The sequence below is a fragment of the Cryptomeria japonica genome, chromosome 10, assembly GCF_030272615.1.
Source record: "Cryptomeria japonica chromosome 10, Sugi_1.0, whole genome shotgun sequence".
Lineage (NCBI taxonomy): Eukaryota > Viridiplantae > Streptophyta > Pinopsida > Cupressales > Cupressaceae > Cryptomeria > Cryptomeria japonica.
In genome coordinates this window covers 408923049-408946751 of record NC_081414.1, presented here as the reverse complement: position 1 = coordinate 408946751, position 23703 = coordinate 408923049, and the positions used below count along the sequence as shown (strand labels likewise).

At 37.1% G+C, this 23703-nt stretch overlaps 1 protein-coding gene across 2 annotated transcripts in view; it reads left to right on the top strand.

Moving 5' to 3' along the window:
- The window catches only part of LOC131038541 (glyoxylate/succinic semialdehyde reductase 2, chloroplastic), a 136060-nt gene that overhangs the window by 42410 nt on the left and 69947 nt on the right, over window positions 1–23703 (top strand). For both annotated transcript variants that reach the window (XM_057971005.2, XM_057971004.2), the window contains exons 3-5: window positions 4957–5022; window positions 5170–5245; window positions 5364–5419. In XM_057971005.2, the coding sequence (XP_057826988.1) occupies window positions 4957–5022; window positions 5170–5245; window positions 5364–5419 (198 nt within the window). The remainder of the gene's footprint in view (window positions 1–4956; window positions 5023–5169; window positions 5246–5363; window positions 5420–23703) is intronic.

Sequence of the window (23703 nt, the reverse complement as noted above, 5' to 3'; positions counted from 1 at the left end):
TCTAATAAAAAGATACGAATGCCATATGAAAGTATGTCCTTAGGCGGCCGTGAAGCTCGCCTTCTTGGAACCCACCTTGGTCCCAAGCCCTCCAAGAAATCGAAGATGAGTTCGAATCCCATCTTGGGTGTAACCTCTTACATCCAAGCCATCCAAGGAAGACCCTTGTCTATTCCTTGCCTTGGGTGATGCCTCCATCATCCAAGTCCTCAGAGGGGACCGGCCAAATCCGTTTCTTCTTGGTTGAGTTTAATCAACCAAGCCATACATATGCATATCAATGTTCAGTATATACTGCCCTAGGGATTATCATAACCCCTCCTTAGACTAAGGGAGTTTCCTCCCTATAGCCTCCATCATGTGAATACATTTACGTTACATTTTTGCTTCCTTATTACTATTTCCCTATTCCATAACCATATGTACATAGTCCTGACTTCACATGTATTATATACTTATAAAATGTTCATTACCATTACCCATATGTATTTCTTAACATGCATTTCTACTATCCTGATTTGTATTCGCTATTTATGTACATAAACATTCCTTAACATTTAAGCACCCTTCCTTACATATGCCTACAGTAAGTTCCTATTTAACTCTACTAAATTATTCCTATATTCATCAATATATATACTACATGTCATTGCCTATTTTAATACATCTATATTTGTTTATACATTAATCCCTCCCTATATCCATTGATATATTTATACAAACTATCATTGCCTATTTATCCTTTATATTCATTAATATGTATGTGTTAATCCATTCCTATATTCCTTATTTACAAATTAATTATTATTACCTACTCTAATACATGTTCGCAGACCTCTTACCTGTCTGTCTGCAGCGTCTCATTTTCTTCTCCTCCGTATCTTCCCTAAAACTCTCCCTCCTTTTCCCTTTTCAAACTACCGCTGCCTTCCCCCCACTTTTTTCCTTATTGATGAATATCCCATTTTATATCTTACAATTAGAATGATTGGCTATGTTTCAAAAGACATACCACAATTATTCATAATTGCCTTCTTTACTTTATGCTAATCGAACATTTAATCATATAATCGGTTAGCAATCTAATTATTACCGATTAGTTTTCATTAATCATTGTCTTCCCGAACCGTAATAATAGTCCGCTGCTGGTAACCTTCTAACATTTATGAGTCATTGATGTACTAATCTCTTTTACGTCAAGGTTGGTCTCCAACGAAACTTGAATAATCTTTACGTATTTATCTGTATTGTATTAGTATTGACCAGGGCTAGATATATCCCGTAATCCCTTCTATCTCCTTGTTTTGCTGATAATCGATATTGAATCTTTTACTAATCGCACCTCTCTAAAGCATAACAATTCAATTTTGTCATATAAATAACAATGAGTAGTTTATTATCACTGCCAATAAACACTAAAGCTGATTATCATTGTCTGTTGTGAGGGAACAATCTCTGACAACAGCAGTTTATTTATATTTGATTTAATAATAATCTTTATTAACCATAGAGTCATTTTCAATGAGACTATCGTAATTGTTTTTTTCTTCTTATGTCTTTGTATGAATTCCTTGATGCCTTATATTATATATAAAGGAGTTTTCCTTTAGTTGTTTGGTTCTAGAGTTCTAGTATCTAGATAGGGACGTTGCACTTGTTTATGGTTAAGAATAAATTATGATTTATAATTTATAATAGAATATTAATTTATTTTTATTTGAATATTTCCAGAATATTATTAGATATTAATTAAATAACACATTCAATAAAAATTCAAATAGTAATTCGTTGTTATTATTATATTAATTGATAATAATAATTACTTCATTTAAGATATATATAACGATCAAGGAGGGGACATGACAGAGATCGTCACCTCACAATGATATTCACCATGGCTCATCCAGAGGGTAAACACACTAGTATAGGAAAATTGCCACAGACTCTCCCACGTGGTGTTGTCATGGCGTCACACACATGACATCCACCATGAACCATATCAGAGGGTGGAGATAAGGGCTTACACCTCAAGTCTCTCTCAAAGAGAAATGCATTACAAGGGCTGATACCTCTAACTTCTCTCTCACATGGAAGAATGCATTTTATCACATAATAAGATCATCTGAAATTCTGAGACTCCCTCTCAGCAGAAACTCCCTCTCAACAAGGGCAACATTCTCACACCTTTGATACAATAAATTATAGTGGCTCCAATGTTTGACCAAACAAGGAGCGTTCGAAGCCACACTGCTTCACAAGCTTGCTGATCCTCTGCAAAGGACTTGGCACGCTCGATCTGTCACTCAAGCTCCCTCTGAATCTCTAATTCGATATGAAGGAAGAGTCACTGCAAATTATTTGCACACTCGAACCAGGCAATATACTGGACATGCTTTGGCCAATGCAAAGAAAGAACCCACAAATTGCAGTCACATCCAGATACAAGCTCACTGTTTGTCTATTTCTGTGATAACTCTGTCACATACGACTCCCTTGTCTGCAATCTTAATATTCTTGAATATTGTTGTGCTTGCTATACGTTTATCTTCAACAGCAATTCCTGTCATGGAAAGCATGAACTATAATCGCTAGATGTGATAAGTCATTTCTGCTTTCTCACCAATAATTTCATCTCTGGCAAATGTTAAGTCTTCGTCGGCGCCCCACACCGCTTGTCTACTTCTTCCACAGAGATACACATGACTGGCAATATATGCGACTACAATCAAATATAACCGATATCCTCAGAAGTTCAGAACTACTATTTTATTGCACCAATGACAGTATAGCCCGCATCAAAATATTCATTCACCCGACTACAGCCAATATAACCTTTGGCGGACTAAATAATTATCACAACAGAGATGCCTTGCACCAAATGTGCCCGATGAATACGTTTCCATTCACTGAATCATTACCCCCATGTCCACTTCTGGATAACGAGCTTCGTACATCCGACACTCTAAATTAGGTGTCATTTTCGATGCAAACAAATCTACTCGATGCTGAGTCATTTTCTATGTGCTAACGTCAGATATTCATTATGCATCAATCTGAATCAAACCTTCAGTCGCTGACTTGTCTCGTGATCTTTTACCGATTATGTAACTTATTAATCAAATTAGTCATGGCAACAATGATCGCTGTTTATGTTCTCCTTATAATGAATACATGCCGATTGATATGCCTGATATCAACTCCTTTCACGATAACAATATTTGCAAATGAATGCAGGCTCCGCTCATTAATTCCCTTCTTCATCATTCATGAATGTTTCGTTTTACCTTATGTTGTAAAAGGAAATATCTGTCTCGATACCTTGATACTGTCGCTGTCTTTGAGGAAGTCGACTCAACCCATGGTTCAAATTCTTTTGTAGCTTGATCGTCGCTGTATGCAGTTCCTTACCATAATCCATGCTAAATAAAATCTTTTGTCTTGAATCAAAGTCATTTCACATATTTTCTTTCATCCCTACATATTAATGAATTGCTGTACATTTAAACACGTCACACTTGAGTCTCTAGATCGCTGCCATTGTAATAGACTCCATACTGCTGGCATGATGATCGCTACTATATTTATAGTTGATGCCATTTATCATAAAGACTTCAAATAATCATTGCATCTTATTTACTTACATAGCCGCTGAGTGTAATCTTTAGTACTGCCTTCAATATCTCTTCGATATAATCGATTGTATTGAAGAATATAATCATAAGAATTAAATCGCAACTGCTCTAATGTTGTGATGTCTATTGGATGCTCTTCAAAGAATATTTCTGCATAATATAATTGCTGCATAAAATAGATAAAGCCGCCATAATGAAAACCACCATTATCATTAATGCCATCTGCTGTAATATCTCTCCCCTTATTACGTGATTGATTTGATACGTATGATAATATCTGCAAATGTTTATCATCTCTGCCATCTGCTTTCACTGCAATCACGCAAATAAATCTGAGGCTCCCACTAAGGAGAAATTATCAAAAGTATCGGACCCACACATCAATAACAATAATAGGCACAGGATTTGCATAGAATATTCTTCAATCCCTTTGATTGTGCCTGCTCTGATACCATGTTGTAGTTTGGGATCAGATTAGATAGATAAAGATTCAACACAATGCACAGAATTTACCCTGGTGAGGAATTCGATCTGCTTATTGATGAATGTACTTCGATCTGCTAGATGTGTGTATATACCTCTTCCATACTTGAATGAAGTCTTCGATCTTCATTTATATGCGAGTGGAGTCTTCTCATCAAGAGTCGCCCCTCTTCACAAGAGGAACAATATACATAGAGTCGGCCTTCTTCAATATGGAGGTGACCATACACATGAAGGGATACATCCCTTAATTAAGCCGGCCCCAAAGATAAATACCTCTTGGTGGCGATCGGCTTAATGACTATTATGTATATCTCCCGCCACTAATATTGGGTATGTCAACAATGTTGTAGTTTAGGATCAGATTAGATAGATAAAGATTCAACACAATGCACAGAATTTACCCTGGTGAGGAATTCGATCTGCTTATTGATGAATGTACTTCGATCTGCTAGATGTGTGTATATACCTCTTCCATACTTGAATGAAGTCTTCGATCATAATTTATTTGCGAGTGGAGTCTTCTCATCAAGAGTCGCCCCTCTTCACAAGAGGAACGATATACATAGAGTCGGCCTTCTTCAATATGGAGGCGACCATATACATGAAGGGATACATCCCTTAATTAAACCAGCCCCAAAGATAAATACCTCTTGGTGGCAATCGGCTTAATGACTATTATGTATATCTCCCGCCGCTAATATTGGGTATGTCAACATCTGTTTTAGCATGTCATTTGTTTAAATTATATTCTTTCTGTCCAATTCTATTGTTCACTTGGCATGCCATTAATGTTGTAATATCATTCACCAAAATTAAATATTGCCAATGGTCTTTTCAGATGTGATGTGACCGTTTGGAACAGAACAGCAAGCAAATGTGAATCACTTCTTGACATTGGTGCAAAGTAAGCTCTTGAATTAGAGTAAAAATATTGTTATTTTTTTACAGATAGCTCTCTTCTGTTAGCCAATCAAGTTTTATTTTTAACTTATATGCTAGTATTGTCTTCACTCTTCACATACTTTATTTATTGGTATCATGTTTTCTATAGATATGGATCATCCCCAGCAAATGTTGCATCAGCATGTGACATCACTTTTTCCATGCTTGCTGAACCTGGAAGTGCAGTTGGGTTCCCATTTTACTGGATTCTACATTCTCCAGGAAGTTGCTTTTCATAACTGTTTTTGCCTGAATAAAATATGTATCCTGTACTAACTAAAGCTGTTTCTGTTAAACCTTTAGATGGAAGTCGCTTGTGGAAAGCAAGGGGTTACTCATGGACTAGGTCCTGGAAAAGGGTACGTACTTCTATCACTTCTTTTGAATTCTTCTCTTTTACTGCTTATAAATTTCCTTTATAATTATTTTTTCAAACACTTCTCCCTGGTATAACTTATGTACTACACTTGGACCTTATTTTAGTATATAGAAATCTTCTAGTCATTTAAAATGAAAAGAAAACGAATGTCATGGATATGTTAATTTAGTTTACTTAAAGATAACTTTTCCAAGAATCTTTTTTTTATTGATTAAAGTTAGTATATCACCTATAGATTCTATTATATTATAAGAAAAATACTTTAGGAAAAGGCCATATTCATGGGCATGCCTAGCAGAACACTAACCCATGTACATTTCACCATATCAAAATAACTAAAAATCTGCCATATTCAGAGGTATGTCTTTCATATCACTGGCCCAAAATACATTAAAGACAAAATACTAAAGACTAGTTGGCTAAGGATTGCCACTAGAATTACGGCCATCCTCCATAGCCAAATGAGCCAAATGAGATGCAAAAGAAGCAGGGACTATAGCAGTAGCCACAACTGCAACATGAACATTAGAAGCTGTGGGATAGGAAATCTTCTGACCTGTGACAGGCTTGGTAGCTTTCTCAGTTGAGATGTCTTTGGGAGTACAATGCAGCAAAAGTCACATAGGCTTGAACAAGGCTTAATTTTGTAGTTCATCATTTCCCTCAATGTTGTGCCATGTGTGTGAATTGTTGTCATGAAAACTTTAGAACAATTGATGTGGAGACCTTCCTGCATAGCATTATAGATGCATCTCGTACTTGGACAAAAAGCTAGCTGACTACCGGGGAATATGCCTCCAATAAGCCTAGATCCATCACTTAAAGCATATTCTGCCATAGCTTGATTGAACTTTTCCTTGGAAGTAGATAATTCTGAACATACTGATAAGCCAAAAGAGAAACCAGATCAACATCATGTAGAATATCCATTGTATTTGACAGAAAAATCAACAAAATAGTAGTATACTCCAGAATGCAAGGGCAAGCCATTAGAATATGCTGAGCCACGACATACCTGATAGCATTTTCAACTTGGTTGCAATCAAATAAAAAACATGCACCGGCTTGATAGAATCATGATGGCCCATCTCCAGTGGCTCCCACTTACAGGGATGGATACGCACTCGCCTATTAATTGAGGACTTAATGAAAAATAGAGGAGAATTTTTCAAAAACAACCAGAAATGAGGAGGCAGATGGGAATAAAATATCTCCACATACTTCAATCATCACTATCATGATTAACATCCCAACAGCCAGAGTGCATCTTTTGTATTCAAAAACATTATCTCACGAAAAAAATTCTGTAAAAGGACAAATTGATAGTATCAGAGCTTGGAGAAGGCATAAAAACAACAGTAATAGCACTTGAAATAACACCTTATATATTCAAGTTTATCCACTCATTAATCTACATCAATTTTCAAGCAGTTTTTAAGAATTAGCTGATGCAAAAGAAATCATTTATACCCCAATATTTTTACCCCATGTCTGGAATCCATTAACCCTTGTGACAACTGCATGATTTTACCATCCCAACAATACACTCCAGTACCTCTTTAGTACCTGCACAAAAAAACACATTAAAATGGTTATGATACATCTTATTCATTAACCTTGTCTTGGGAGGCAAAAAAAATTGAGATGACTCTTGTCTCAGATTCTTGTTGGTCATTGGGTGGGAGATTTCTTAGATACTTGAAAATATGACACCCTTTAGGTCACCTAAAATTTGTAAAAGAGGCGTTTTCTTTTGTGAAAATGGAAATTATGTAAGCCCTATTGAATGAAGCATTCAAATTTCATTGGGACACCTAATTACTAAGAATGTATCACTGTCCTAACCAACTTGAAGTCTCTGAGATTGTAGTAATGATACGGTAGTCATTGGATAGGCTTAGCACGCATCAAGACTTTAGCAACCTGAACAGAATCCTACACGCTCCTTATTATGACATATACAACTCCTAAATCTTTGCCCCAGAATAAGGATTTAGAACACCAACCGAACTAATTTTTTTACAGAGATCCCACCACAGGAGAGCATGACATTTACCCAACTTTACACAACTCCTTGAAAATAGCAATATACAATGTCCTATTCCTAGGCATCCCGTCAAGAGATGATTTACTTAATTTGATATGTCATCAAACAATATTTCTGGAAAAGAAAGAAAATGTCTGCTATCTTAATGTGGTTTCTTAATTCCCTCTTCACTTTGATTCTAGGAGAAAACTATTAAAATTTACAACAACACCAATAAAACCCAGAATTTGCACAATTTTTTTTTAAAACATCATTCCATTACAATCATGATAACAGATGAGTAAATGGACATATAGAGACAGCAATGCAAAGTAATCTCCAGCATTATAATATTTCACTATTCATGCAAACTACCTGTCATCCACAATAATACAATCAGATTATGATGTAATGACCAATGGAGGATTAACTGCTGATAATACCTGAAGCAGACTATAAGTGTTCTGCAAAGGTAATGTAGATTCCTTGTCCTTATCTTGCCATGGTTCAGATTGGGGTACAATGTGATCATAACCAAAGTGGATTTAATCCCTATCCACACTTCCAAGCAGATTCTGTGGCCCATGGTGAGAGAATAGACATTTAGACCAGCCTACGATGCATAGGGTCAACTTCCCAGTGACCACTCATCCAAGGTATTACCTACCTTTGATAAGTTAAAATGCCATTTCTCACATCAGGATATTCCAAAGCTATACTAAAGATGTTGGTCCAACTATTACCTAGCTATTCTTCATTAGAAATGACTTCCCTATAGTTCATCAGGCAGTTAAGTAAATAGGGCAGTCCATCGCCTGCATGCTGCTGGTCTTAAGGCCCACATGTCACTGGCGAAAAACCATCCAACTTTCTAGCATACATTGGACATCCATCGCTAGCATGCTGTTGGTGGAATCCATCCAAGTCTCTAGAGAAATATGGGGCATCCACTGCTTGCATGTTGTTGGTTCCCAATCCTGCATGCTACTGGTGGAATCCATCCTGCTATCTAAGCAGTATGGCTAATAGTCCACTAGCAGAGCATGCTTCTTGAGTATTGTCAAGTTGTGTTGTCGTAAATTTTTTTGAGCTGTACCTAGCTTTGCACTATAATAGGAAAAAAGATTCCTAATTAGGAATAAGTGGATTCAAGTCCAGCCTATACTAGGGCCTCAACTATCTATTCTAGCAGTGGAATGATGAAAAGGAAGTTTGTTCACCTATTCCTTCCCTAGTTTCTTTCAACTAATACTCAGCCAAAGGGAGGAATTCAAGCATGCCAAGGAAGAAGGCAAGTATAAGTAGACACTTGCTACCCATTCTCATTTTTAGTTTGCTACTACATTTTGCATGGCCTAAAAAGTATTGCAGCTGTTCCAAGTTTAAGTACAGTGTTGGTTGGGCAGCTAGAATGCTAGGCATGAGTTGAAGAGAGGAATCATTTGCCCCCAAAGACCCTCGGTTTCATATAAAGTTATCTAAAATCGTCAATATCAATCTCTTGATTGAAATGTCCTTCCCTTCCCTTCCCCACCTAAAAGGGTATATTTTTGTAATATAAATTTGCATGTGACAAATTTCTCATTTTATGACAAAATTAACTATTTTAACTAATAATGACTGTCTTAAAAGCTAATACTTACATAACATTAATGTGCAGTTTTAGCAAATCTCATGAGTGCATTAGTGATAGTGATCCCAAGAATTGGTAGGGAATTAATTTCCAAATACTCAAATTGCCTAAAGTACTACAAGATTATTTAATAATCAGCTCAGGGATTTACCATTCTTATAGTTTGTTATTGAATGTTTCCCATTGTGGTGGTCATATCAAAGCATCATAATCTGCACATTCTTCCAACTTATCTGGTAAGAAAGCACAGTAAGAAAGGCAGATTATAGGTGGAAATAATTGTGTGACTAATTGCTGCTGTGTTGAACTTGAGCAATGCATTTATCACTATTTTCATGTTTAGAGACCACTTGAAACGAAACACAAATAAATTCAAAGAGGTAACTGAAAGGGTCATTTATGTCCCGCACGATATCCGCGATGAACAATAGCAATATTCAATTCATGCTGTATAAAATGATTTCTCGCTCCTTGGGCTATACTTCTCATCCTCTTATATGTTCTTGTCATGTCCCCCTTTTGAACAATCAAATTAATTTGGTAATTTAATATTTAGTTGCTCAAAATAACTTTAGTTTATTAATAGTGAGCAACTAATATTTTATTATTAAATTAAATGGGTCTTTCAAGATGATATTTTATTTTGAAATTTAAAGTGACTAATGTGAAAAAATAAAAGAATTATTAAAAGTCACTTTATTGTTCAGCTGATTGAAATATTAAAGGTGGGAATTTGAAAAGGCTTTCTGGAAAGTTCCTTGGGTTATTATAAAAGGACATTTTGGGAGCTCATTTATGCATGCATGGATTATTTCTCTTGTTTGATTTTGGAGAGCTTTGTTGGAGTTGGAAACCCTAGGACAAAAGCCATAAGGGTAATTGGGTTCGATAGTGCGACTAATCCACCCTAGCCAGTGGTTGGATATTTCATTCAGGATTCTAATAATGATGTAATGTCCTGTTGGTGTCTGTTTTATCATCTACCAAACATTAGGATAGGATACTCGAAGGCATTTTATCCTCTCCTGAAAAATCACTACTGATTCCAAGGTCTATATGTGCGAACATGCGACTTGAGTGGAATAGCTTCTTGGGTAGTGTATGCTGAAATTTCAAGGGGGACTTACGTTTGACAAGTATCTTGAACTTAGATGGATTTAGCAATTTTAGGCTTTTCTTTTTTTTTTTGGGATTTTCTGGGATTTAGACTTTCAAAAGAAAGGGGAAAAAAGATAGGGTTCGAGAAGGTTAATCTAACCCTACGAACTCTGGAGACGGTATCAACTGGGTGCTCTCGAGAAACCAAACCTTGCTTCACCACACTAGGGACAACTACACAAGGCTGGTGCAATCTTCAATGGGTTGCGCTTATGATCGAGATGTTGGGATGCACAGGGGATGGGCTCAGACTAACTTTGCACGGTAGAATGGAAATCATCCATTTACCAAAAGTATGAGCGGAGATACACCATCAATTGATACTTATCAAATCCTTCATTCAAACTAACAACAATGAAAGCAAATCTAGATTAATTTTAACTAAGTGTTGAGGCAATTGAAACCATGCAAATCATTCAAATAATAGAGATTACAAAGCAGCGCACATGCAATATATTATCTGGAAATGACCTTAAGCAACAATACATCAAATACCTCACACCCTCCAAATGAGAGGAGGTAGCCTTATATAGTTTTCAAAAATAAACGAACGGCCGAGATCAACCAGTGATCAAGGGCCCAGATTGAAGGCTATAAACCCTAATTAGGGTTTCCCAAAACTAACTACCCTCGACCAATTACATTTGGGACACTTGTCCTTCTTGCTAAATATGAACCATCAATGAAAATAGAAGGTTGTTGCATTGTGAAGTGTGCCCTTCTAGAAGCTTCTGGATAAGTCAGGTTCATCAAACCTGGACATGCTGACTTGGAGCGATCTGATTGGTTGGAAAATGACAAGGCGCCACCTCAACGTGTTGGATGTCTTTCTTGAATTCTCCAATTTGTGTCAAGAAATCATCTAAGTATGGAAATTTGATTCCTTCTTGTCGCCATTTGATTCTGCTTGGGAGCTTGTCTTTTTTAATTCCTTCAGGAGATGAAATTCTTCAAGAAGTTGGAAGTTTATCTAACTTTTCCATATTTTCACCAAGTCTGAGAACTTTTCTTTCTTGATGCCTTGAGATTCTTTCAAGTGCCTCGAATTTGGAGGAGAAATCCCCTCGTGAAGTTTTTCTCATACTTAGCCAAATTTTGGCCCTCTCTATACTCAGACGAACCTTGCTTGTGGTCCCGTCTTCAATTCTGAGTTTGGCTCGAAACTCCATTTGTGCTTTCTGTGATGATCCTGCCTTTAGTTGCCAATTTATGTTGCGTGGGAGGAGGGTTAAAAAGCTCTGGGTAACCCCTTGCAAATATGAAATTATGGGATCAAGCTGTTCAGGCATTCGCTGTGATCATGTCCTTCTTCTCGATACCCTGACATGCCTTCAACATTTCCCATACTTAGCCAAATTTTGGCTATCTTCACGCTCGGATGAACCTTGCTTGTGAACTTCAATTGCGATCTCTATGATGATCCCGCTTCTATTTCCTCCTGCGACTTGTAAAACCAAAGGAAAATAAGTTAGAAATCTATCTTGGATTAAAGAAAATCGAGGCTGCGAACGACTAAGTGTTTGGAAAATTTCACTTCATTTTCATACTTAGCCATGAGAATGGGATTTTCACATGTAAATTCTCCAACCTTCAAGATAACTGTGATCACAATCCAACACCAAGTGTTATAACTCCGAAAATTTCTTATACTTAGCCAAAAAAATGATTTTCCTCCCTTAGAAATTCGAACAAATTTACTAAAAATCATTTCTCAAACTTTGGAAAAACTCAGAAAATACATAAATCTGCATCATGAATTTAATTTCACCTTCAAAAATACTCAAAAATTCAGGAGAGATTCAATAATTCATCCTTATACTGGTTGTCTTTCTCCAAAAATCTGTGAAACTTTTGTCAAAAAAGTTTATCCAACTTCCAGCAATATCCAAAACTTTCTCCAGATGAACTCCAAACTGAAAGTATTTTACTATGCTCTCCTTAATATTTTCGAACTTCTTGGTGTAGAAATGAAGTTTACAATGAAGTATTTGTAAATAAAATTAAATCCTCAATCAGAAACCCTTAAAATCTTCCAAATCATGTTTCCAATTTTAACTTCATTCTTTTGGAAAGTGTTGTCATGTTTCCAAATTCGAAGAAAATATCTTCCAAAAGTTTCCAATTTGGCTATAAGTTCGAAATATTTATTAATCTCCCAATATTCTCCTTTTGAAAACTTTCTATTTTGGATTTATTTCGAGGATTTTTAATAATCCTTGGATATTTTCTTCATTTTGGATTTAATTTTGAAATCTCAGTGGATTTTGTGACATCACTGGCATCTTGTTGATTTTGTTTGACTTTTCAATGCGTAGGTGGACTTTTGAAATTTATCTCCATCTTCTCCAAGGTATGGCGGACTTTGGAGACCTTTCCTCATGGCTCTCTTCAAGGCGAAATTTTGGCTAAGGCATGGGGCGGACTTTGAAGGTCCCTCCTCATAGCTCTCTTTACCCTTGGCGGACTTTAAACTTGGCACCTCCTACCTTGCTCTCTTACCTTGTGCGGGCTTTGGTGTTAGCTCCCCCATGACCTCTCTAGCCTTGGCGGACTTTGGTGAGTGCTCCCACATGACCTCTCTAGCCTTGGGCGGACTTTGGTGAGTGCTCCCACATGACCTCTCTAGCCTTGGGCGGACTTTAGAAGGCTCTCCACCTTGGGCGGACTTTAAGCATAGCTCCTACATAATCCTCCTAGCCTATGGCGGACTTTAGAATGTTGGCCACCTTGGCCTCTTTAGGCTGGGCGGACTTTGGAGAGTGCTCCCACATCTTCTTTTCTCACTCCACAAGGCATAGGGCGGAGTTTAAGAGGCATGACCACCAATTGACATGCTTGGGCGGAGTTTTGATGTCCTTACCATCTTCACCAACAAGTTTGGGCGGACTTTGGAGAGTCCACAAGACATGGCAGAGTTTTGAAGCCTCTCAAGGCGGACTTTAGGAAGGTCTCCTTGAGGGCGGAGTTCTATGCTCCCTCTTCATAGCCTCTCCAACATGCATGGCAGACTTTAGACACCTCTCAACATGGCAGAGTTTTGGTCTACCTCCCAACATGGCGGACTTTTAGACATCTCCAACATGGGCGGACTTTTAGACCTTTGCTCTTTAAGGCGGACTTTTGGAGGCTCTCAAGAGGGCGGACTATATATGAAATATAACATTTAAGTATAAGTGGCCACTTATACTTTAAGTTATATTTCATATATGTTGTCAGGATGTTTGAGAGTGGTTTCAGGTCTCTAGGACTTATAATGCAAAATCTAGTTTTTGGAGGATTCTCCAATTTTCCAGACTTAGTCAATATTCAGGATCAGGATGACATTCCAGACTTAGCCAAATTTCTTAGAAAAAATTCAAAATTTCACAGCTTAATCAAATTTAACCAGATTAACTTGAAATTTGAAATCCATGCCTAGGTGGATCATCTGAGGCATCACGCCCCCTAAAATCTAGGGATTTGGCTTTTTAGGTCAAAACTTGGAATTTTTGAGTTCCGGTCGAAGTTGGTCAGTGGTACTAGTGCAAACCCTAGGTTCCCATTCCGAAAAAGCAAAAAGCCTAAAATCTAGGGATTTAGCTTTTTAGGTCAAAACTTGGAATTTTTGAGTCCCGGTCGAAGCTGGTCAGTGGTGCAAGTGTAAACCCTAATTTTGCATCTTGAAAAAGCAAAAAGCCTAAAATCTAGGGATTTAGCTTTTTAGGTCAAAACTTGGAATTTTTGAGTTCCTGTCGAAGCTGGTCAGTGGTACAAGTGTAAACCCTAGGTTTGCATTCTGAAAAAGCAAAAAGCAGACATCCCTAAAAAATAGGGAAAATTTTCTAAAAATAGCCATACCGGGGATTGGGCTAAAAATGCCAAAAACGAAACTTCCTAAAAAATAGGAAAAAGCAAAAAAAAGCAAACTTTCTAAAAGTAGAAAGTTGTCCAAATTCGTCCAAATCAGTTGCGATCTTCGTCCTTTGGCCTCTCTAAGCACTCTGGTGGTGTTCACACTTCGGAATCACATAACTTGCAAAAACTAACTTTCAATCGTCAAGGCCTGAAATGCTCTGAACTGGACAAGGCTTGGTGAAACTGCAACAAAAGGTCATAGGACACTAACAAAACCCTAGAAAGTAGGAAAAGAGAGGGTCCCCATTTGCAATGGGGCGATGTGTGAAAAAGGTCACAACATGTCCCCACTCCCTAAGTAACTTATCAGGAAAGGAAATTCACTTGATACTCATCTCCACAGGTGAATTCTAGTGTTTGGGGATGGTCTACTTGCCAAAGGAAATCTTATACTTAGTCATTTTTATGACTTTGGTAAGTTAATAAAGTGCTGGTCATAAATGGATTTTAGCAGCAACAGACTATTTCACCCGTTGGACTGAAGCTATAGCACTTAGGGAGGCTAATGAGTTTGCTGTCCTGAATTTTTATGAAGATATCATAACCAGATTTGGTATACCTGAGTCAATTATATCAGATAATGCCTTGGCATTTGTTGGTTCTAAAGTCATTGAATGGGCTTTAAAAAATGGTATTGTTCTGAATACTTCTTCTAACTATTACCCACAGGGTAATGGGTTAGCTGAATCTACCAATAAGAACTTAATCAGGATTATTAAAAGGACATTACAAGAGAACCAAAGAGATTGGCATTCTAAACTCAAATCTGCATTATGGTTTGATAGAATTACTCCTAAGCAGATTATAGGTAATTCTCCCTATATGTTGGTATATGGAAAAGAAGCTAAATTGCCTATTTCAACTGAGTTTCCAGCATTAGACCTTGCTAACCAGCTTGTTTTGTTTGAAGAAGGAGACCCCTTGCAGCAAAGATATACACAATTACTTCAGCTAGAGGAAGAGAGAGAAAAGTCTTTCAAGACAATGGAGTATCATCAGCTCCAAACAAAGAGAGCCTTTGACAAAAAGGCAAATTTCAGAAGCTTTAGAGAGGGGGATGTGGTTCTCAAGTGGGATGTTCTCAAAAGCAGACCAGGACACCATACAAAATTTGACAACATTTGGACTGGTCCTTTCATGATTGTAGAATGTAAGGAGCATAACGCATTCCAACTCTCAAAGATGGATGGAGAAATTCTACCGATCCCAGTCAATGGGGTCCATCTCAAAGCATGCTTTTGAGCCAGGTTTTCCTAATAAGTGCTTTGCACATTTTTCCCTGTTTTCTTGTGTTTTTCAGTTCTGTTTTGTTTCAGCAAAAGCCCTTTGTTAGTGTTTTAAAATCTGTTACTTTACCCCTCAAACCATCCAGGTTCAGTGTTCCTGCTAAATAAATCACTGATGAATTATCAGTGTAATCACACAGCAGAAACACTGGATCTGAATAGAGTCAGAGATATGAAGTTTTAATCAAAATTATTTAAGGGACGGGATTGTTATTCTGAAACCTTATAATTACCAAAAGAGTCAAATTGTTAAAGATAGAGAGGGGGTTATATAATAGATTTCTTTTGATGCCTAAAGCTAAAAATGACTTTTGAAAGGGACATGATTAATTCATGAAACCTTTATAGTCATAAATGTGAAAGAAATACAATTGGTTTTCTTGCTTTGTCAGTTTTTGTTTTCCCAAAAGTGCACTTGCACATTTGAGGTTTTGCCTAAAACCTCCTTAGTTTTCTATGTCTGCTATTTCGTTTTGCTATCAAGCTATGTTTTGAGTTCAAGAGATTTTATTGATTCCTAAAGCTGAAATATGACTCTATCCGCCCAATGGACTGATTAAGGCTGCTGGTTTTCCTATGACTAGCAAGCAGACATAAAGCAGAAATCGCCAAAAATGTTACTGAAATTTTTCATTATATTTACAATTCAATGGAAAATTTTAGTACCTAGGCAAAGATTATAGTCACATAATTGAAATCTTTCAATTGTTATTTAATGTATTATATTTTATACAGTTGAAATGATTATGAGAAGTAATCTACAGAAAGGAGGAAATGATTACGAGAAGTAATCTAAAATAAATTCTCTCTCACACAAGATCGTGAGAGTAATCCTTACTTTCCTATGCAAAGGAGAAAACTGAATTAATAAAGCAAATGCATAGATAAAATAAGAAAGGAACCAGCCATTGCCTGGGGGTATATGGCTGGTGTAAATCTACTCTCAACGTCGTAGGTCTGCATTTTTGAAATCCGTATTCCTCTAGTTTCCTCCTTGTCTTGAAAAAGTTAAATGGCGAAGTGGGTTAGATCAAAAGATCTAAGCAACGACTAGATGTCTACTTATCTTACCTATACATTTGCATCATTAATCAAGATCCCCTTGTCACAGAAAAATAAACATCTTTGACTGCAAGAAAAGAAAAATTCATCTTCATTCCTTGAAGAATTAGTGTTTTTCTAACTGTTTGTTGAATGTGCAGAGACAAGTAAAGAATTGCAAATTTCAGAGGGTTTATTATGAGTGGGGTTAAATGAGGCTCCCACAAGGGTTGAGCCCAGCTCATGAAAACTATGTGATTGTTCAGAGGGTATTTGTAGGTGTATGGGTAGCCATGAAGATGCAAATTACTGCGGTAAAAAAAAAAGACAAAAAAGAAAACAAAAGCCCAAGTTTTTGGAGTCTGAAGGAATATGCCAAGCAATTGCTAATATACAGAAGGAAAGGAAGACCATATCTATATTGCAAGCACAAGTAAAGCTGAAGCTGTGATAACTAATTCTAATGCAAAAGGTAAAAGGGCATTAGAATGCTTTTAGAAATCTTTTCAATCAAAGGCATGAAGAAGGTGAGACATACATAGCAAGCTGGGCTTAAACAATACTTATCAACAGATTTTCATTGAAGAATGTCATCTTCAGAAAGTGCAGATTTTACAGTTTCTGCCTGTTTCTCAGAAATATAAAGGAATTTCAGAGTTTACCATCCAAAAATTTCAGAGATTCCTTTTTCAAAGATACCACATAAAACTAAAAAAGTTTGCAGAGAGGGTCTCTCTTAAAATTTGAAGAAATTTTGTTCAATGAAACCATCTATTTCCTCATTTACTTTTCCAGTAGAAAGGGAAACAGGAAATTTGCAAAAATTAGTGCGTTAAAGAGACTATCAGCAATTTCAATATCCAAAGGAAATTAACAAAATTCTTTTCAGAAGAGTGCAGAAACAACATAGAACCATTTTTACGTTTTGTGTTATGAAGATTTGCATAATTTTCGTGCAGAAATAACAGAGAGGGTTTCGTATAAAATGTAGAGGTTTCTTCCTCTGAAACTGAAGATAAGATCTTACAAAGAGACAAGGCATTTTTCCTTTAAGACTGAAATGCAAGCTGTTTAACAACCCCAAAATTCCTTTTAAAAGAACAGGAAATGAATTCTCAGAAAAAACAAGTTTCGAAAAATGCATAAAACACACAAATGTCGAGTTACAAAATAAAAAACCCAGAAAATGCAAGGAAAAACCCACAAATTCAGTATAAAAAGAAAAGATTCAAAGAGATTTGCAGAATGAAAAACCCAGAAAAGTGCGGAAAGAATGGACAATAAAACCATCAGCGTTTTTGTTCCTTTTTTGAAATTTGCAAATAATGTTTCTTGTGCGAAATGTTTCAGAGGGTTCTTCAAATTCTAAAAATGCAAGCAAAGCTGGGTTTCTTTCGGTTACAGTTGCCAAGTTTCAAAAAATGCAAGGAAAAACCCACAAATTCAGTATGAAGTGTAGAAATACAGAAAATTTCCTTTGATAACAAACGAAATCCCACTATCAAGGTGCGTGCCAAGCAAAAGAGAAATTCATAGATTGTTTTTTCTAAAAAACGCGAAAACCCCACTATCAGAGCTCGCACCAAACACACGAATTTCGGAGTACAGAAAATGCAGAGTTTTTGAATTATCTTTTCAGCAAAAGAACAGATTCGAAAATACCTTTCATTCTTTTCAAATGGAGTGATGTCGCGGTTTCAGAGAAAACCATGTAATTTAAACGCATGGAGTAGACCTGTTCCAGTCAAGTTGTGGATGGCTACCAGTGGAGGAGGAGTTCACATTTTATTCATCCAAAGTCTGAAACCCTAGCAACTTTGCGAGTTTTTCTTCTGCCGTGAAAATGAAAACTTGCATTGCAAAAATGGATATCATTTTAGGGTTTTCATCTCTTTATTCCCCCTTTCATCTCTCCTTTTCCTATGTTATGGGATCGCATTTTTTAAAAACAAGGAGATTAATGCATGGTGGTCGAAGTTTTCATAAACTCCCACTTACATGTTTAAATGAAAAACTTTGTCTAGCCGTGGGGAGGCTTTAAAACCCTTAAGTCTTTTTAGACTTATGAAGTAGTAAAAAAAAAGATGTAAATTAAATAAAATATTTATTAACTGCATAAATGTTGTAAAAAATGGATATTTTCTAAAACAACATTTATATAATTAATAAATATCTAATTAATTATTTTTTGCACATATTAATTTCCTAGCTATATTATTAAAAGGAAATTAAAATTTCTTGCATCTTTTAACTCCAAGGTTCAAATACCTTTCTTCCATGTACACAAGACAATGTAAAATGAATATTTAATTGGGTGGATTATAAATCCAATTAATATTTATTATAATTGTGTTTTAAAAATCAATGGATATGCACATGGAAGGAAAATATTGAACCTTAGATAGGTGAAGTTATCACATGAATTTGGGGGTTGAATTTAGGCTTGGGATACAGTTATTCATGAGTTTGGGCCAGTCTATTTGCAGTTAGAGCCTGATTTTGAGTATTTCATGGGTCAACCTTCAGTTGACCAAGTGTTTACACCTGTTTTCACACAAATATGCAAAGTTTGAAGCCTTTTTGTGAGGGTTTCTTTCCCTATTCGGAAATGGAGATATTTTTCACTTGCAGATCACTCATGGAGACTTTCAGTTGAGCACTAGTCATCTCTTCCTTGCCTTTGGAAGGCTTTTTGCATAAAGGAAGAAAGGTTTTCAGTTTCAGGGGGTTCTGGATTTTTTCTCAAGCCTAGCTGAGTTATTGTATCTTGTAACCCATTTTGCAGTTTTGACAAAATATTTGAATAAAAATATCAGTTCATGCCTTATCATTTTCTGAGTTATTTTTTATTGTGTGATTGAGAGCAACTTTCATTTTTGTGTTATTTGTGAAATAACCTTTCTTGAATTTTTCTGTCTCATGCATGAATCACAGGTCATGCATTGTAGTTTATCAAAAAATTGTTTGTGAAAGTCATTTCCTTTCAACTTTTTGAGCAAGAACCCTTTGTATGAAACACTTTTTGTGATATGAATTCAAAGATGTCATATGTGTAGAACAGGTGCTTTTAAAAGAGTTTTTCTGTTATCTTTCAGATAATTTGGTGTATCACCTTGTTTATGTTGTAGCATTTCTTTCATCCTCATTTTTCTTATTCCCTCTCCCTTTTCCTCAAAAGTTTTCTTAAGGTCTTGTTAAAGTAAATGATCCATCAATATTAGGAACCGGCCTAATCCGGAGGTTCAGTCATAATAATAGTTTACCCACAGACTGGTGATTGTTCCCATGTTAACCAAAAGTGCTAGGTTTTAATAGCTTAGTTTTTGGGTGCACGTTTGGGCCTTAACAGTAACTTTATAAATGAAAGTTGTAAAAGCACTTTTTCTAAAAATAGAAAAGGTTAAGTTGCAAGTTATTATAAAACGACTTTATGAAATTACCTTAGCACATTTACCTAGGTTGTTTTATAATATTTCATTGGCCCCTCTTTAATGACAAATAACCCCTCAAGTTGGGCATACAAGTTTGGAAGATTAAGATTCCATTTGGAATCTTAAAAGAGCTTTTATGGGGTTCGTATTAGGGCAAGAGGATTAAAAGAGATGGTAAAGGATTCTGGAAGGTATTATTATTTGTTATTTTTCAGCATTGGTAATTTGCAGGTCTGCAACTTTCCTGAGATCTTCAAATTTGGGACGATAACCTCAAATTTGGCTTCAGAAGGACAAAATCCCTTCTACGGGCACCACGTGGGACACATTAGAAGCTTTTTTCAGGCCATTGAAGGGCCCATTCAGCAAGCAAACCTGGGAATCAATATTTCTTGAAAACCACGATCAGATCTGGGCAGATAATTGTGAGTTTTTAGTCCATATTTGAAGGCTATGCAAGCCATACCATTTCCCCATGCTGGCCGTACCATTTCAGCAGCCTGGGGTTTGCAATAAAATAAATTAGAAGGTTTCAGTGGCAGAGTTTGTGTGTAAAATCATTGTCAGGCTATAGGGGAAACAATTGGTTGATCAGATTGACCATATCTCAGCTTATTTGGGAGCTATCAGAAATTTATTGGGAATTTGGTGCCAAATCCTGGTGGTTCTCCAGGCAAGAATTTGGGAAAAGCTTCATCTCTGCATTCCACTTCCTTAATTGTTTTTGTTATTTATTATAATGATGAATAAAGCTTATTAAAGTTGTTGATGAGTGTTGGAGACTCTTGTAGCAGCAGTTATAGTCAATAACACAGCCTCCAGGCAAGGCGTGGGACCTCTAGTAGGCCATATTTGACATTAATGTATTGAAATCCAATAATCTCTTGCATTTAGTATTTGCTGTTAATAAAATCAGAAATCTGAAAATTGATTTCAGTTAGTTGTTTCTTTGTATCGCATTGTTATTTCCTTTATGCATTGTCAAAAACCCAAGAACAACCAAAAACTGGAAAAGAACTTACAAAAATCTGAAAACACCTTTGCTGTTCAAAGTACCAAAATTCCAAACATTCAGTAGTTTGGATCATAATTATAAGCAGGGATCCTTCAGTGGTATCAGAGCCATGATCCTGCCAGCTTGGGGGTCATCAGAGTAATTCTATGCAGCGGGGCAGATTTGGTCCCCGACAGATATTACACACGCAGGAGACCTAGAGTGGATTTAAATTTGTCATAGAACCACCCTTTGAGACTAATATGGGTGATATACTTGAAGGATAGAGGAGCCCACCCAGACAGGAGAGACAGATTCCACTCAATCTTGATGAGATTATGAGGAGCTTGCCTGAAGCACAGCCAAGAATTGTTGAAGCAATCAACAGGTTACAGGACACACTTGACATAATGGATTTGGGAAATAATAGGGGAAGGCACAGGAGCCGTAGAAGGACAGTATCTGTTGTAGGAAGTAGAGGCAGCAATAGAATTCCATCTTCCCTGAGTAATGCATCCATCTCACCACGGAGGGACAAGACCCATACCAGGACAACGGATAGGCCTATGCTTCCACGGTTCACTCCTAGAGATGTACCACCGTTGGCTGATCCTCAGAATGGAATCACCTTCCAGCACACAGTTATGGCTGCCAGCAATGAGTGGGCATGCCTACCAGCACATGTTAAAGATGCATTCCTGTTGCATCAATATTGTATGCAACGCCGCGATTCCATGAGGGGACCGAATGATAGGGATCCCAGGCAGCAGTGGAATACTGATCTGAAGAAGGCTACAGATAAGGGTTCACAAGCTAGATATATACCTCTCCTTGAAACCCATGGCTGAAAACAAGGCCATTCAGATTGCTGTCCTACATTTGGAGGGTGTCGCATATGACTGGTGGCACCATGGATTGGTCACATAGAATCACGCTCTCATTCATTCATATGCAAAATTCACAGAGAAGTTGATTTCTAGATTTGACAGGAAAGATGTGGAACTTTATTACAGGGATTTAGCTCTCGTAAAATAGTTGGGTCATGTGGATACATATATTAACGAATTTCAGCGTATAGCAGTGATGGTACCAAAGATGCCTGTTAGGAGGGTAGTTATGCTTTTCATAGAGGGACTTCATGAGAGATACCGTGGTTTGGTCAAGGCTTTGAAGCCTAAGACTTTATAGGAGGCTATTCAGCTCACGTTGGCCTTGGACACCACTCCTCCATCCTCCACTTTTCAGCAAAACAAAAACTTTCCAAGGAATTCCAAACCCTTCCAGAAGCCTTTCAATCCACAGAAGGGTAACACATCTTCTCCTAGGATTGATTAGGAGACTAGAAATGAATTAAGGAGAAAGAAATTGTGTTTTACTTGTAAGGAACTTTGGGAACCGTGTCACAAATGCCTTGGCAAAGGCAAAGCTCATCTCATTGAAGTGAGCTCAGATGTGGAGGATGAGCACATACATGACACTGATGATAAGGGCGAGCATATTGAGTCTCCCCAGATTGAGCTTGACTCTATTGATGCACAGGCTACGACCAATGTTACCATGGCCACTCTTTCTAGTTATCCTAAGTTCCACGCTTTCAGATTGAAGGGAACTATTCAGGGGCAGCGTGTAAAGTGTTTAGTAGATATTGGAGCGACCCATAACTTTATTGATCAACATATGGTAGAGAGACGTGGGTTACAGATAGAGGAATTTTTCAGGATTTGGTGTGAAGGTTGTAGATGGTGCAGTGTTGGGATGTACCAGGAGGATTCCTCAGCTCAATATCCAAATGGGGGACTACACTTTGACAGATGACTTTTATGTTTTACCCTTAGATGATTATGATACAATCATAGGTATGCAATGGTTACAGGGAATAGGCAGATATGTCATTGATCACCACAGAATGCAGTTGGAGTTCTTAGCTGATGGTAAGAAGAGAATACTGAGGGCATTAATTGGACGGAGGCCCTAAGGAGGTTTCCTCTCGCAGGATGGAGACTATTATCAGGCACAAAGATATCCTTTGGGCTACACAGTGCTTTGTTTCATCTAAAGCACCTTCATCTCAAGATGGCAATTCGTATCACATTGATAGACATCAGATTTTAGATAAACACGGGGTGGTGTTTGGTGATATACCTCCTAGAGTACCACCTGATAGAGGCTTTGAGCATGTGATAGAATTAGAGGATGGAGCAAAACCAGTCATGACCACTCCTTACCGCCATCCTAAGGCCTACAAAGATGAGATTGAGAAGACCATCAAGGAACTTCTAGACATGGGATTCATTAGACCGAGCTCTAGTCCCTTTGCTTCTTCAGTTGTGTTGGTGAAGAAGAAGGATGGGACCTTACGCATGTGTATTGACTACCGTGCACTTAATAAAAAAACTATTAAGAATTGGTACCCCATTCCACGCATAGATGAGTTGTTGGATGAGCTTCATGGCTCAGTTTATTTTTCGAAGATTGATCTTCAATCAGGGTATCACCAAATTAAGGTGCGGGAGTCTGATATTCATAAAACAGTCTTCAGATGCCATTATGGTCATTATGAGTTCTTAGTGATGCCTTTCGGTCTCACTAATGCCCCTGCTACATTTCAGTCATGTATGAACCACATATTTAATAAGCATCTGTGTAAGTTTGTAATGGTATTCTTTGATGATATATTGATTTACAGCAGATCATGGGAGGAACATCTGAGGCACTTAGATGAGGTGTTGAGCATTATGGAATTTCAGTCCTTGTATGCTAAGATGTCCAAATATGAATTTGGGCTCATTGAGATTTTATAC